Raw genomic sequence first — 14204 nt, 5'->3', positions numbered from 1 at the left:
AGTAGTTTAGTGGATTGTAAATCGGGAAGATGAGTTCAAATTCTGCCTTAGGTGCTTTCTAATTGTATTACCTGGTTAATTGACTTTGACATTTCAGTTTCCTTATCTGTAAAGTGAGAGGGTCTGGAATTAATGACTTCCAAGGTCTCTTCAACCTCTAAAGCCAAGATTTCATGAATCTTAGGGTCAGAGTTATATAGAAAGTCTTCAGGGTTAGATAATTACTTAAATGACATTTCTGTATATAAAGTATGTCTAACCTGCAATCCTGGCATATTAATTGCTTTACAAATACTTCATTTTATCCTTCCAAAAATTCTTGGGGAAGAAATGCTGCTATTATTCCTCTTTAAGTACTTTTTTGGTCAAGTACTGGGTTCTAGGAGCTGTGGATACAAATGTATAAAAAGTCCCTGCTTTCAAGTTCATATTTTGTTAGATTCACCATGTCTACAGATTACTAAGTGAAGACAAGATAGGTAGAAGATACACAACCTTAAGGGCATCTGGAAAGGGCTCTTGAAGGAAGTGGAACTTTAGCACTGCACCTCCTGTTTGATTCCTGTAACTAGAAGGAAAACTTCTTCCCCACTCTATATCTATTTAATTTTCTTCAAAGCCCAACCAAATCAACCTTCTATGGAAAGCTTCTGATTGATTTTCTCAACTTTTATTGCTTTTTTTTCCTCCCCAAATTACTTTGTTTTTTCATATTTGTCTAACCTTCCTGAAACAATAGTGGTTCTTTATAGGAAGGAACTTTGTAAGTTTTCTTTTAGTATACCAGTTTTGAATAATTTCATGTGGTTAGAAAGGAGATCCTTTAGCCTATATTTCAGTAGTCTAAGAAAGGTTACATGGAAAACCTAGAGAAGGATGGTTTTATTAGCAGTAAAGGGAATGTCAAATGTTGAAATGTTAGATAATTTAAAATTGATGTATGACAATTGATTGGTTAGGAAGTTGAAAATGAAAGGAAGTTCTAGGTTGCAAAATTCAGTGACAGGAAGAATGATGGTCCCATTTAGAAAAAATAGTAAAAGTTTTATGAGTTCCATTTTGACATGGCCAGAGGTTGAGGTACCTATGGAATATTTAAGAGAACTAGCAGATGAGTAGTGGGAAGTGACAAGAGAATTAAAAAAAATTACTGCATGTTCAGGTTTTGGAGTCATGCATAGAGTTAATAGTTGAACTGGAAGGTAATGACATTTCCCCAAAGATTATCTAGGAGTTGTGTATGGGTTGTCAAAAAATGCTTTTTGTTATTGTAGGCCACCTTGTTGTTTGACTTAATGATAAGTGCTTAGGTTTTTTGTTTTATTTTGATTAGGTATGTTACAAGTAGTATTTTTTCTTAATCACAAAGTTTTTAAGCTTGCTTACCAATATAATACATTTTAAAGTCACATAAGGAGATTTCTGTATTATAAATATTGCTCAAAAAGCAATACTTTTGCCAAAGCTGTAGTTTATTGATCTGTCCCTGGGAATTCTTGAACTCATTCTGTTCACCCTTAGATTGCCTCTGTAGTAAAATAAAAAAATGCTGATTGCAGTCAAAAATGGATCATGGACAACAGAAGTGAGATTGACACCATTTTATAATGTATTATTCAGTAAAGAAATGGTGGCCAAGGCAACACTCATGTAGAATATAAACTTATTTATAAAGTTTTAGAAATAGGAGTATATTGCTGCCTAAATCAGAAAAATAATAGACAAAATAAGTTAAGACTATGCAACCTGTTAATCTATAGAGTTCTCACCCTTGGGCTTACTATTATTGGGTAAGCTTAACACTACCCAGATGGATCATCTTAACAGCTTTCTTGCTGCTGACTACATATATCCAGGCCTCTTTGTTTTTTGTAATAGTAACAAATCAAGTGGTGCCATCCACTAAAATCATAAGATTCCAAAGCAAAGTATACCTCTTGTCTTTTGCCATTTGAATGTCTTAAAATTGGAACTTTTTGAGAGCAGAAACTTTTGATCCACCTTTAAAACTGTAGGTGTGTTTTTATAAATACTTTGTTCATTTGAAGTTGGGCAAGAGAGCCAACCAAGCAGTTATCCTCAGGGCATTTAAAGATGGAAACCAACAGAACAACAATGGCAAAAACCTGCAATTTTAAAAAATAGTTTTTCACTGTCAAAGACAGTAAAGCAATCACAATCCCGATTATATTTGGAAATTTAAAGAAAATAAAGATGAAGAAAAGCAGTTGTATTGGAACAAATACATGGAATCCCTACAGGCAGTGACACATTTGTGATTATGTTAAGGAATCTGAAGAATAGATTAAAATATAGAAAATCATTAATACTGGAAAAGATGACCAAGACAACATTGTCATGTATTATATACTCAAAAAAGTCAGAGGGACAACTAGTGGCACAGTGAGTAAGAATCCCAGCCCTAGAGTAAGGAAAACCAGAGCTCAAATGTAGCCTCACATATTTGACATTTTACTTAACTTAAATAATCTTGGTATCCTCCATGAAGTGCCATAAATGCTACATCTTAAGTATAAAAAAGGAAATTGTTTGCCACTCCATTAAATGGAGATTTAATACCATGCTAAGTTGAAAAGCAGTTCTCTAGATAGTGTCCTGTAGATGTTCCTGTTCTGCAAATTATGTTCTTTGTGTCAGGGCCAGGAAAATTGGTCTCTTGAAAGAGTTTTGTAAAAACTCAAAAATGTCTTTTGCCCAAAATGCAGCATTTGCAGGTGTGTTACATACTACAAAATCAGTTTACACAGATAAGGGGGTAGGCCCAGAATTGAACAGGAAAAGGATAGCATTGCTTTTTAAAGTGGGGTATCCCTGTACTACTCTATTATTTCATAAGGTGAATTGCTTTAAATCTATTACAGAACTCTAATGACCCCCAAGCTTTCCCAGAAATGAAGATCCATCTTTCCAACACTATTCTCCATTCTAAGTGCAAAATGGAATATTATACTTGTAAGGTATTTCTGTATCACACCAGGGCAGTAGTGAACATGAGCAGGTTACAAAGTAATGAAGGAAAATTTTCCAGAGATCCCTGGAGTTAAAAAATGTCTTTTTGTAGGATAAAAAATAAAGAGATGAGCTACTTCACAGATTGATAGTCTGTACTGAAGTTGTATCTAATTGTAGAAAATGTTTAGCACATTGTGTGCAGAGGTGGGATAGATAAATGGGTTATTATGGATGGATTGCAATCTGTATCACTGAAAGGAATAGCCAAATCATTTGAGATTAGATTTGAGTATTGCTCTCTATATGCTTGTTGATCCAGACAACTGTTCAATTTAGAGCATGCATAATATTCCTTGTTCATTAGTAACAGCTGGTACTTCTGTTCTAAGGATTACAATATGCTTCATACATCTCATTTGATCCTCCTGAAACAATTCTATGAGGTAGGTGCTATTTATTTTATTTTAGAGATGAGGAAATAATAACTGAAAGATTCCCATTGACTTTAAGTCTAGCACTTTTAACTCACTGTGCTATGCCACTTCATGTCATATTTTTGTGCAGTTAAAAATTACCAAGATATGAAATACTACCAGTTCCATCATTTTCATTGTTAGATCTTTTCAAACATTTAGTGAGAAAGTCCTGGGTTTTTGCGTATGATGTGTATGTGTATCTTCACATGTCATTTAAAAGTGGTTTTCCTGAAGATAAAAAAAAAAAAAGGGAAACCTTTATAATTTCCTAAAGTTTCTGAGAATCTGATTTTAAAATATATCTTTTTTTTTTTTTTTTGATGAAGTGGCATAAAACATCTTTCAATGAATAAAGAACATTTAACTGCAACACCAAAGTCTATGAAATATCTATGAAATATGACTGGTAAAAAGTTAATGGAAACAAATAGTTAAAATCCTACCCTTTGGTATTTGAACATATTATGATTTTCATGCTAGAGTGATTTTTGAAAAGTAGGCTGGAAGCTTGCTAAAGTTTTTTTATTATCATTAAAAATAGAGCTATATGAGTAAAAGCCCTGGCCTTTCTTCTAATAGGTAATTAATACATGTGCTAGTGAATATTGAAAAGGCAGTGAGGGAGAAATGTAACATATAGTAGAATCTCCTATTAGGAACTTGACCTATGACTAAGGCTTTAACATTATTTTGTTTTAGTTTTTTGTATTTTGTATGTTTCTAACCCGAAACGGCTTAAGTTTCAAAGAGTAGAGTAGGGACTTGAAAGATCAAATTGTAATTAATTTTAATTCTTTGTTAGAAGAAAGGTTTAACAAATAAGTGTGAAATTCTACATGACTATGAAGAAGTCTAGACTAGCATACCTCAGTGTTCTTAAAATGGTACTTAAGTATTGCCAGTGCCTTGAGTGTACTTTAATTTCTTTACATGGATCTCCCATTGAAAATTCTCTTTTCAAAATCATCCCAAGTGTTCTGTAAAAATATACTTCAGTTGTTAACAGTGCTTTTATATACCTGTGTTCTCCATTCTACAGCCACACAAACACTGCTGCCGGTGTTCCTGAGGCTTATGTTTTCTTATGTTTCTTTTGTTTCTTTTGTCTTGAGCTATTCTGGAAATTCTGTCCATTCTTTAGGAAATCCCTAGCAGGCTAGTTAAGAGAGGATATATTTATGTATACATAAATAGATATATACACACATATGTATAACTTTCCTATCCCTGCCACCTGCTTTAATTCTGTTCCTAACTTGCCTTGCCTATTAACTCCCTTCCTTCTCCCCTGTTCCAATCTAGATAACTTCCCTGGTTTTCTTTCCTCATCTTTTGCTTCCTGGTCCACCCAGCCTTTCTCTCTTATTTCTTTATAGATTTTGAAGGGTGCTATATCTTTTGTGGTATATATGTGGTGTTGCCTATTTAACCCAGTCCTGATGAGTAATTTACATTTTACTAAGAGAACGTATAACTATACAAGTTGCTTGGATTTGCAGTATGATTTATTGTGTTGCAAATGCTTTATTCAAGAATGAATAGTCCTTATGTTTATAAAGTATATTGTGTCAGACACTTGGAATACTTTATTCCCCAGTTCATCTGTTGGGAGGAGGGGAAGAGGAGTGTGGGAAAGAGCTTCAATCTATAATTTTGGTCTTTAAAAATATTTAAGAATGTTCTAACTCTATATAAATGCAAAGTCAATTTTTTTCTTACCTCATCTTTCTACCCCACAATTTGAACATAACTTAAATTTTCATATTTTTTGAGCAACTTACAAAATGAGAAATAACTTTTTCCCCTTACCATATACCCTATTTGGGTATCTGTGGAAGATTTCTCTGCAGTTCCTTTCTTATTCTTTTGGTATAATACACAAATCTTGTTTCTGATATCATTAAGACTATTTGCACATTGATTTCAATATAGGCTCAGGGATAATTTGAAATTGCTATTACATTGCTACCTATGCTTTACTTACCTGGTTCATATGTTTCCAATGTTAAAACAGCATTGACTATGTAAGATTTTTTCCCTCCCATATTTTTTGAAGCTTGTATCCCTAATACGTTGAATATTTTTTAAGTTGATCTCTTGTTATATATCATTTCTATTTACCACCATTTCCCTTTTTCTTCTCCTTACCCAGAGAGTTATCAGGTGTAATAGGATTTTAAAAAGAAAAGGAAAATTTCGCAAAACAAACCAACATATCAGTCAAATCTAAGAGTCTTCCTCAAATATAGTCTCCTAATTCTGCAAAGAAGGGAGTAAGATGCCTTCTTATATTTTTTTCAGGGTCAAATTCGCTTATTATGGTTATATAATATTTGTTACTTCCTTTATAGGAATTCTATTTAACACAAAGCGTGTTTAACTTTTTTCATGTGGTTTATATGTAAGAAATTACAGTTCTGCCTCTCCAGTCCATATTTTGCTGGCTTCTAGTTAACTTTCCTAGGTCAAAACTGTTGTACTCACACATGTACCTGTGAGAAATCCATGTGATTTTCACAAATAGATAAAGATCTAACCAATAGAAGGAGCATTGCTAGTTGAAAGATAGCAGGCTATAATAGAATATTGGACAGAGACAGGAGAGTTTGGGTTCACATCTCGTGACATTTTGTAACCAAAGAAAAATATCTTCTTTAAATGTAAAAATGGAGGTGACAATACCTATAGGATTTACTTCACAAGGTATAAGTGGGGGAGTACATAAAATGCTGAATGTTCTTGTTTGGTGACACATTGTACAACCTTGATTGAAATTCAGTAGTCACTCCTAAACATTGATTCAACTGGAAGTTTTAGCTTATCCTAACACCTGGACCTCTCAGTTTTCTCAAATTAGCAGGTTTGTAACATTAAAAGTAAAAATATAGGAACTTCAAAATACTTTGTATGAATCATTAAGTAATTCTTGTGCACTAAAAATTTTCATTCATTTCAGTGATGGGAGGAGTTTAAATATATCACTGTTCCTGTTGAATGTTTAAAGTTATCATGTTTCTCTTGAAATAAAAGACTCAGTGGAAACACAGTATGCTTCAAATGGAATAGACTATCAAATAGAACCTAAATGGGTATTGCTAGTTCCAAGAAGTTTTTAAGTTTCACTTATAAAATTATTTGCTAAGAAAATCTGCCATGTGATGTAGATTGACTGGTACATAAACAGCTTTTCATGTGGATTTCTAGAAGGAGGGCAAAACAAGATAGAAAAGGGTTTAATTTCAATTTATTTTAAATTATGTTAGGCATTTAACTATTTTGCTTTGAAAATATGGGATTAGAGTATTTATCTAGATGTTTTCCTTTATATGTGCAAAATAACCTAAAATCATGTTTTGGTGATTTTTTTTGTTTTCTTCAAAAGCTCAGAGCTTTGTTTGCTCTATACCACAAGTGAACGGAGGAGCTGATGATGATCCTGACAGTATGCACATTGATAGAGAATTTGCTGTTGTATCAGGTGGGAGTGGACAGTTTCCTGTTAACTGCAACAACATTCAAATGGTTGAAGACATCAAACAACAGGAGAGTGGTTCTATTGGACCAAAAGAGATAGAAATTTATACAGTTACATCAATGCAAACCCCTTGTCGTTGTAAGAATCAGTATGCATATTATTTCTGAGATACAAAAGTTTCTTTAAATTTTTCAACATTGTTGTTCAGTGTCTTGGAGACTTGTATTACTCTAATGCCCGTTCTTTTGGGTGTTTGTAGACACAAAGAAACATTTCTTGACACACACAATGTGGATATATACAATAATCATGAAGTTACTTTTCCTATTTTGCTTTGAGCTTAAATTTAATGTGCCTTCTTTATCTTTTTAAGGAGTTTTAATTTTTTTTTTAGCTTTGAAATAGTTTTTGCTTCTCACATATAGTGTGTACTTGTGTTTTCAGAGTAATATGTACCTTAATAGAAAGAGCTATAAAGATAGTTATGCTAATAGTTAGGAATTGCCAGAGGTTTGATTAGTAAAGTAAAAAGTGAAATAAACATATTTAGCTAAAATATAAACCTAAGTTAAAAAGGGGAAAAAAAATCTTTAAAATTGTTGGCAAAACATCTAATTAAGTTTTTTTAAATGCCTGATTTCTTCAGCTTAGAATTGTTTGTCATAAGAGTTAAATATTCACATTTTGAAATTTCAAATAGCAACAGATTAATTTCTTAATAGTAATTCTAGAACATTTTAAAAATGAATTACCACAAATATATTGTATCATGTTAGTTTAATTAAAAGCTTTTAGCCTTTCAATGTACTTGAAAGGAAAAAATTACAAATTTTATTAATGTAATGCTATGCTTAGAAATGGAAACTAATTTTTGTTATTAATATTGTTTTTTTATATGCCAAGTGAATCTTTGGGGAATAATAGAAATAGATATTTTGTTTTCTGAATTAACATGAAAGCCATTTAAATTAAACTTTAAAAGAAAGCACATGTACATATATATAATATATATGTATATGTGTATATACATATACACATATACATATCCTTTTGGAAATTAAATATGTTTCCAAACATCTAAACTAAAGGAAAGCCATACAAGTATATTAGTAAATAGTTCCTATAGATAGAAATATCTTGTTACTAATTAGTCTAAAATCCTAGGAACCTATTTATTTTTTTTTCAAAAGAGTAAATAGGGACTCCCAAATGGATAATATTTTAATTAAGATAGTAGGCAAGTTTACTTGCAGTTAAGACCTATATGACCTAACCAGGCAAATGGGTAAATACCAAAGCCACTCCATAAAGCAAAATTTAAAAAAAAAGCAGTGGAACAAACTTATAAATTAGATTTATTGATCTTTAGCTGTTTTGTTCCTATGGGACTTCCTAGCAGTTTACTTTGTTGAAATTATAAATAATTCTCATAGTTCAAGCCCATTTCCCAGTAGAAACAAAAAACCTGCTCAACTTTGTGCCATTAGGCACATTATTTTTTATCAGTTGTAATTGTTAGCCTCTGACATCTTAAAAAATTCTAAAACAGAAATTTGTTTTGATTTTCACTTTTTTTTTTAAGCAATAATTAATCTTTCACAGCTCCCTTTAAAATTTCAGGGACCTACCATTTAGAAAAATGATCCAAATTCTGTCCTCTTATTTTAATTTAAACTTCTAGCTAGTCTGATTTAACTAAAGTAGCCACTTGAAATGTATTCTTTTAGTGTTTATATTTTTAAGTATATTATACTTCTACCCAAAAGCCTTGCTAGAATGCTGCCGTTTAAGGTCTGTGCCAGTGGGAATGTTACAGATCTACCTCACTTTATGCAGTAGATGGATGCATTCCTAAAAAGTGTATAAATCAAATTTTTACTTTTTAAATTGCTGGGAGGGGCTGACTACTTGAAGGAATCTTATTGTGAATCCTTTTTAAATCAGATACTTGCCCCCTAATTTATTTCTTTGTGTAAATCTGGATTTTCATATATTGGGTTGGCTTAAAGCGAGGTACACCTGTATAGGTGAGACCCTGCTATAACAAGATCACTCTGGTACAGGTGGGCCCCGCTTTTAGATGCCATGCATTCCTGGAGGCTGCATCTTAAAGCAGATCCGCCATAAGGCAAAATCCGGGCTGTGTATGTGCTGTTGCCTTCGTCTGTTCGGACATCGGTGGAAACTGTGGAATGAGCAGGTAAAGGCAGCAAGAAGAGAAGTATAGGTCTCTATTAGGCAGCATTTAAATGAGCAGAATGGTAAAATGTCAAGTGGCAGATTTGGGATTGACTGTACTAACCAAACCCTTTGGAGCAGGATCCAAGATGGTCTTGTCATCACATTTTATTATGTTAAAATAAGATTTTGTGGGTTTACAATTTTTGTTTTACTTTGTGATAGTGTTATGAGGCTGTATTTATGTGGCTTGGGCTTTTTTAGGTTGTTGATTCCCTGGAACTAATTTGCTTTAACCTAGCTGCTTGAGGAAATACCACACCCTTATAGCAATTTTTAATTTCACCTAAGTTATGAAAATAGGCTGCCAGCCTTCCCATTGTCTTCCTTTAAAAGTACGTATCAAAGTAAGCTAGGATTGAAGCCACAGACCCCATTTTTTGAGCAGTTGACTAGCTATTTTAATTACCTTTGGGAACCCAATTATACTGTCTACTGTTTCCATCTCATTAAAGAGATTTGGATAATTAATTGGACAAATATACTTGAATGGTCAGGTTTTTTTTTCCCCCCTTTTCTTTTTTTCTCTTATCTTTCAAGTGGATACTGTTTCTCACATAGCCAGATTTTATCTTTAAGGAAGATATCTTTGTTTTTGAAAAATAGGAATGAATTAATTGCCACCTCTGAGGCAACTAACCTGAAGATTTGGGTTTCTGGTTTTTGTTTTTATGGTGGTGGTTAATGTGTTTTACACATAAATTGCTATTTAGCTCACTATCTACTCTTGAATTTAAGTAATTAACAGCTGATGTTTATGCTTGGCTGTGACATGGAGTAGAAATCTCATCCCCATGTAATAGATGAGAAGACTAAGGATGAGAGTGGCTATATCACTGGTCAAACAACAGAATTTGTCCTAGTCAAACAACAGAAATGACAAAACTGGCCCTCAGAATTCTCATTTTTTAAACTCCAAATCCAGTGTTCTTTCCATTACACTATTGTCTAAGATTGTAGGTTCAATTTGAAAGATCAGAGAAAAAGTATCCATTTTCCTTCATACTTAGGCCAATTTAGCAGATTTTATGGAAACCAAGGTCTTGATTAATGTATTTTTACTTTTAACAACTTTATAAATTTGTTACCAGACAAAAATTAATGATTAATAGAACATTGTAAACTTTTGTCTTCACCTTTTATTTATTTATTTATTTTTTGAAAGAGGTGAGATGGGGATATGGGTTGAAAATGAATTTGAGGGAGAATGAAGATATAACATTAATGTGCAATGTAGAAAAATACTAAAAAGATTAAAATATGCACTTTTGGTAGGGCACTGTTGTACAAGGGTAATAAGATATGCATCAAATGCTTCTATATGTGAAAAGCTATTAGAAATGGATTTTTTGAAATGGTCATTGTAAGACTACATTTTATTATAATAGAGCAGCACTTTAAGTGGCAAACCTTACTTAATAGTTCCAGGTTAGAGGCACTTTTAAACTACTTTATTCTCTGTATTCATGACTGCTATACACTGAGTTACAAACAATTGTAATATGTATTGGTCTATTCCAGTACTTGTAATAGATATTTTTTTCTCTATCAATATTTTATTAAATAAATTTTTGTCTAAGCTTCAAAAACCAGTGTTCCCCCTACTTATGTTTTTTTGAAATGTGGCTGACGTATCCTAAATATAATTTTAATAAAATTCAGAACTAGTTATTCAAAATGACCTTTTTGCATGAATTTTATTAATATTTCCATGTTTTCTTTTTGTAAGCATTCTGGTCTGTGCATTCTGCCAGTGTTGTTGTCACTTGGCATTTTGCATATGGATTATGTCAGGTTTGAATGTTGCTTAAAGAAAACTATTCCTCTAAAATTTGCATATGCTCTTTCCTAAATTATTAGTCTGAAATTGCTTTAGAACACTTTGTGTTGTCTTACATTCTTATAAAAAGCTTCTGTAATTAACTTGCTTCAATTACTTTACCATACTGTTTTTCCTGATGTTGAATGAAGTATTACACTTCATTTTAATCCTTTATGAAAACCATTTTGTGTTTTTTCTTGGAAGGAGGAGGGGTTAGGTCCTGGGATTTCATTGAATGAGAACCTGTAGATGAAGTAACTCCCTCTACCAATGTGGATGTCATGATTAAATTAGTTTTAAAGTTGCCTGAAGGTACTTAGAGTTTAAGGATTTAGTGCTCCTAATGCCAATCCTAGTCTGAGACTGGACTAGAATCCTGGTCAAGATCTCTCTACTGAAAACCTGAGAGATATTTTTTAAAAAAATCAAATTTGTTTTTTACTTTTGAGTAAGGTAGAATTTACTTTGCAAGAATTTTTTCAGGTATAGCTGAGGATCCCAAAAACAATTATTTTGAAAACTACTATAAAAAGTTTGAACACTACTTTGTCAAGTAAATAATGATAGCCTAAGTTTCTTAATTTGGCCCTACATTTTTAAAATGCTGAGTTATTTTTCAAATTGTTAGTCATTTTTAAAAAACATACCTATGCAAGGTATCTTGAAAATTTATCAGTACCTTACAGAAGGTCTAATTGATTTTGAAAAATAAAAAGAGGTTTTGTTTTAAGTTTAGCCAAGTTTTTAATGTTTTTTCCCCCCCATTGATTCTGAGTTTTGGTGACAGGTGTATTTCTTAATGCAGATATGAGTAGCTCCGTTTTGAATACATTGACAAGTGGATATGCCACCAATGGACATTTGGACTTCCCTTCCACGACACAGCTCAATGGGATGGAAAACGGGAATGGAGAATGCTTAACAGCACCTAATGAAATTAGCAGTGGATTAATTCCAGGACTGACTTTTGCAAATAGCCAGAAAACTCCCTCTGTTAATGGTGCTGAAGAATCAGAAAAGACTATGAACATTTCTCCTGATATGTGTGGCTCTCTGCACCTGAATGGCAGCCCAAGTAGCTGTGTAGCTAATAGACCATCCTGGTTAGATGACATTGGAGATAATTTGCACTATGGACATTACCATGGGTTTGGGGACACAGCTGAGAGCATCCCGGAACTTAATAGTGTTATTGAGCATTCCAATTCTGTTAAAGTGGAGGAGAAATATGATAATACTATCTTGGGCACAATGCACCTTTATCATGGTTCCTAAAAGTCGATGTATTTTCTTCCTTTGAAACACATTGATTCATGCTGTTGACTGACTTTTTGGGAGGAAATATCCATGTAGCATTATTTTGGAGAGGAATGACACAACCATCATTTTTACACTTTGATTTATCAGGAAAAATAAAGCTTCCATTTGATGGTTTCCTAGTTAAAATGAAGTCTTAGTTTGTTGCATGAATGGGACTTAGTGACTAGGTATTGTTACAGTGGGATGCTCTTTCAAAATTAAGTTCCTTTTTTAACATTTACTGGTCACCAAACCCAATATTAGCACCAAAAATTGTTATTTTTCCTATAAAAACTGAATTGTATCCAGTGGAAATGGAAATTGAGGCCAAAAATGAGTGTCCTAATCACTTTCCTTAGTTTATTATACTTGAGCAAAGCTACAAAAAGCTTTCATTTATTTATCTAGTTGAGCCTCTAGTAAGAGAAGACCCATGCTTTCACTTTTTGTAAAAAACAAATTATTTTAGTCTTAGAATAGATTACTTATACTAATTTTCAATGCTTATGTGGAGGAAATGACTTTTGCCTTGAGTTCAATGACATTGAAAATGAGTTTTCACCTTTCATCTGTTAAAGTTTATAATTGGACATGTGTAGTCCATTCTTTGGCGTCAGTTACCAAACAAAATATTTGGCTTATGACTTGAACAAAGTATAGTGGGTCACAGCCCAAAGTTTGGTTGCAAACCAATTCAGCCTGGAGTTAATCCTATGTTACAATATTTTAATCTTGCATTTTTACTTTATGTGCTTAATACTTTACTATAGATCACCCACTGAAGGGATGTTAGCACGGTTTCTTTATATGCAATGAAAATTACTGTTTGTAGAATTTGTTAGGTCAGAATATTTCAATTTGACTGTTTTTTGATACATGTTGAATTTCCCTTCCCCTTCTCTACTCTTTGGAAGTATATTCTGCTTTAGACTTCTGCTATGTATATCTAGCCAGTTGAGAGATCCTTAAGGAAATCTTACACTGAATTTGTATTGTTTATAGTTTTATACAAGTCAACATTGATGCAGCTAGTAGCGACACTGCAAGTATTGTAATGTTTTTCTGCTTTGGTGATTTCATAATGAAGAATGGTGTGATGGAGAAAATGTCAAATAAATAAACCAGTGTCCTAAGTGAACTATATCATCCTTTTTTGTTTGTTTAAAAAGGGACCTTTACAAATTGAATAAAAATAAATTTCTTATATGCTCAATTTTCCATGGGTGGCCTTTTATTTTCTTGTAGGTAAGCAATTTTATTTTAATAAGCTATTTCATCCTGCTTTCTGCCAACAGGATTCACGTAAATGCCTATTTTCAATGTAGTCCATTTGATCGTATGCATAATTATCCCTTTTCTTATAGAAATAACATTGTTGAGAAGATCTTTCATCCTTCAGTTTGTTAAAGTCATGTATATGCTACATATCAGTTTTTATTGAATCATCAACAGGCTCTCTTGCACTACAAAAGGTTTTTAATGAAGAAGTGGGGTAAAATATGAGGAGTACTGCACCATGAGCTAGAAAGTCTGTTTACAATTTCTGATTCCACATTTGCTAACATTGCGGTTATGAGTTGTCAGTTAAACCTCTCTAAGCCTGTTTCCTCCTGTGTAAAATGGGCATAATGATACTTGTACTTCATACCTCATGTAAACATTGTAAAGAAAGGAAGTTTGTAAAGCTCTATATAAATGTGAGTAGTTTTATCATTCCTCTGTGCAGGTGTCTGGAAAAATGCAGATAATCTTTAGAATTACCAGTAAAATAACCTATTGCATTCTTAGATATACTGTTGGAAACATTCAGATGATTTTTATGAGACACATTAGGGTCTATTCCTTAGACAAAGAAAGAAGATATAATAGTTATTGAATAAAAGGAATATGACCTTGTTAAAAGCATTTCAGAGACATATAA

At 32.6% G+C, this 14204-nt stretch overlaps 1 protein-coding gene across 2 annotated transcripts in view; it reads left to right on the top strand.

Annotated features, from left to right (window-relative positions):
- ANKRD10 (ankyrin repeat domain 10) overlaps positions 1–13496 on the top strand; it is a 46662-nt gene extending 33166 nt beyond the window's left edge. The window contains exons 5-6 of one of the 2 annotated variants that reach the window (XM_051984202.1): positions 6832–7062; positions 11790–13496. In XM_051984202.1, coding sequence (XP_051840162.1) covers positions 6832–7062; positions 11790–12259 — 701 coding nt within the window. In that variant the 3' untranslated portion in view covers positions 12260–13496. The remainder of the gene's footprint in view (positions 1–6831; positions 7063–11789) is intronic. The other variant, XM_051984203.1, reaches the window with a different exon arrangement.
- The last annotated feature ends 708 nt before the right edge of the window (positions 13497–14204 follow it).

Source organism: Antechinus flavipes, chromosome 3 (assembly GCF_016432865.1).
Source record: "Antechinus flavipes isolate AdamAnt ecotype Samford, QLD, Australia chromosome 3, AdamAnt_v2, whole genome shotgun sequence".
Taxonomy (NCBI): domain Eukaryota; kingdom Metazoa; phylum Chordata; class Mammalia; order Dasyuromorphia; family Dasyuridae; genus Antechinus; species Antechinus flavipes.
The sequence above is the reverse complement of the archived record's forward strand: the minus strand, read 5'-3'. Positions and strand labels throughout refer to the sequence as shown.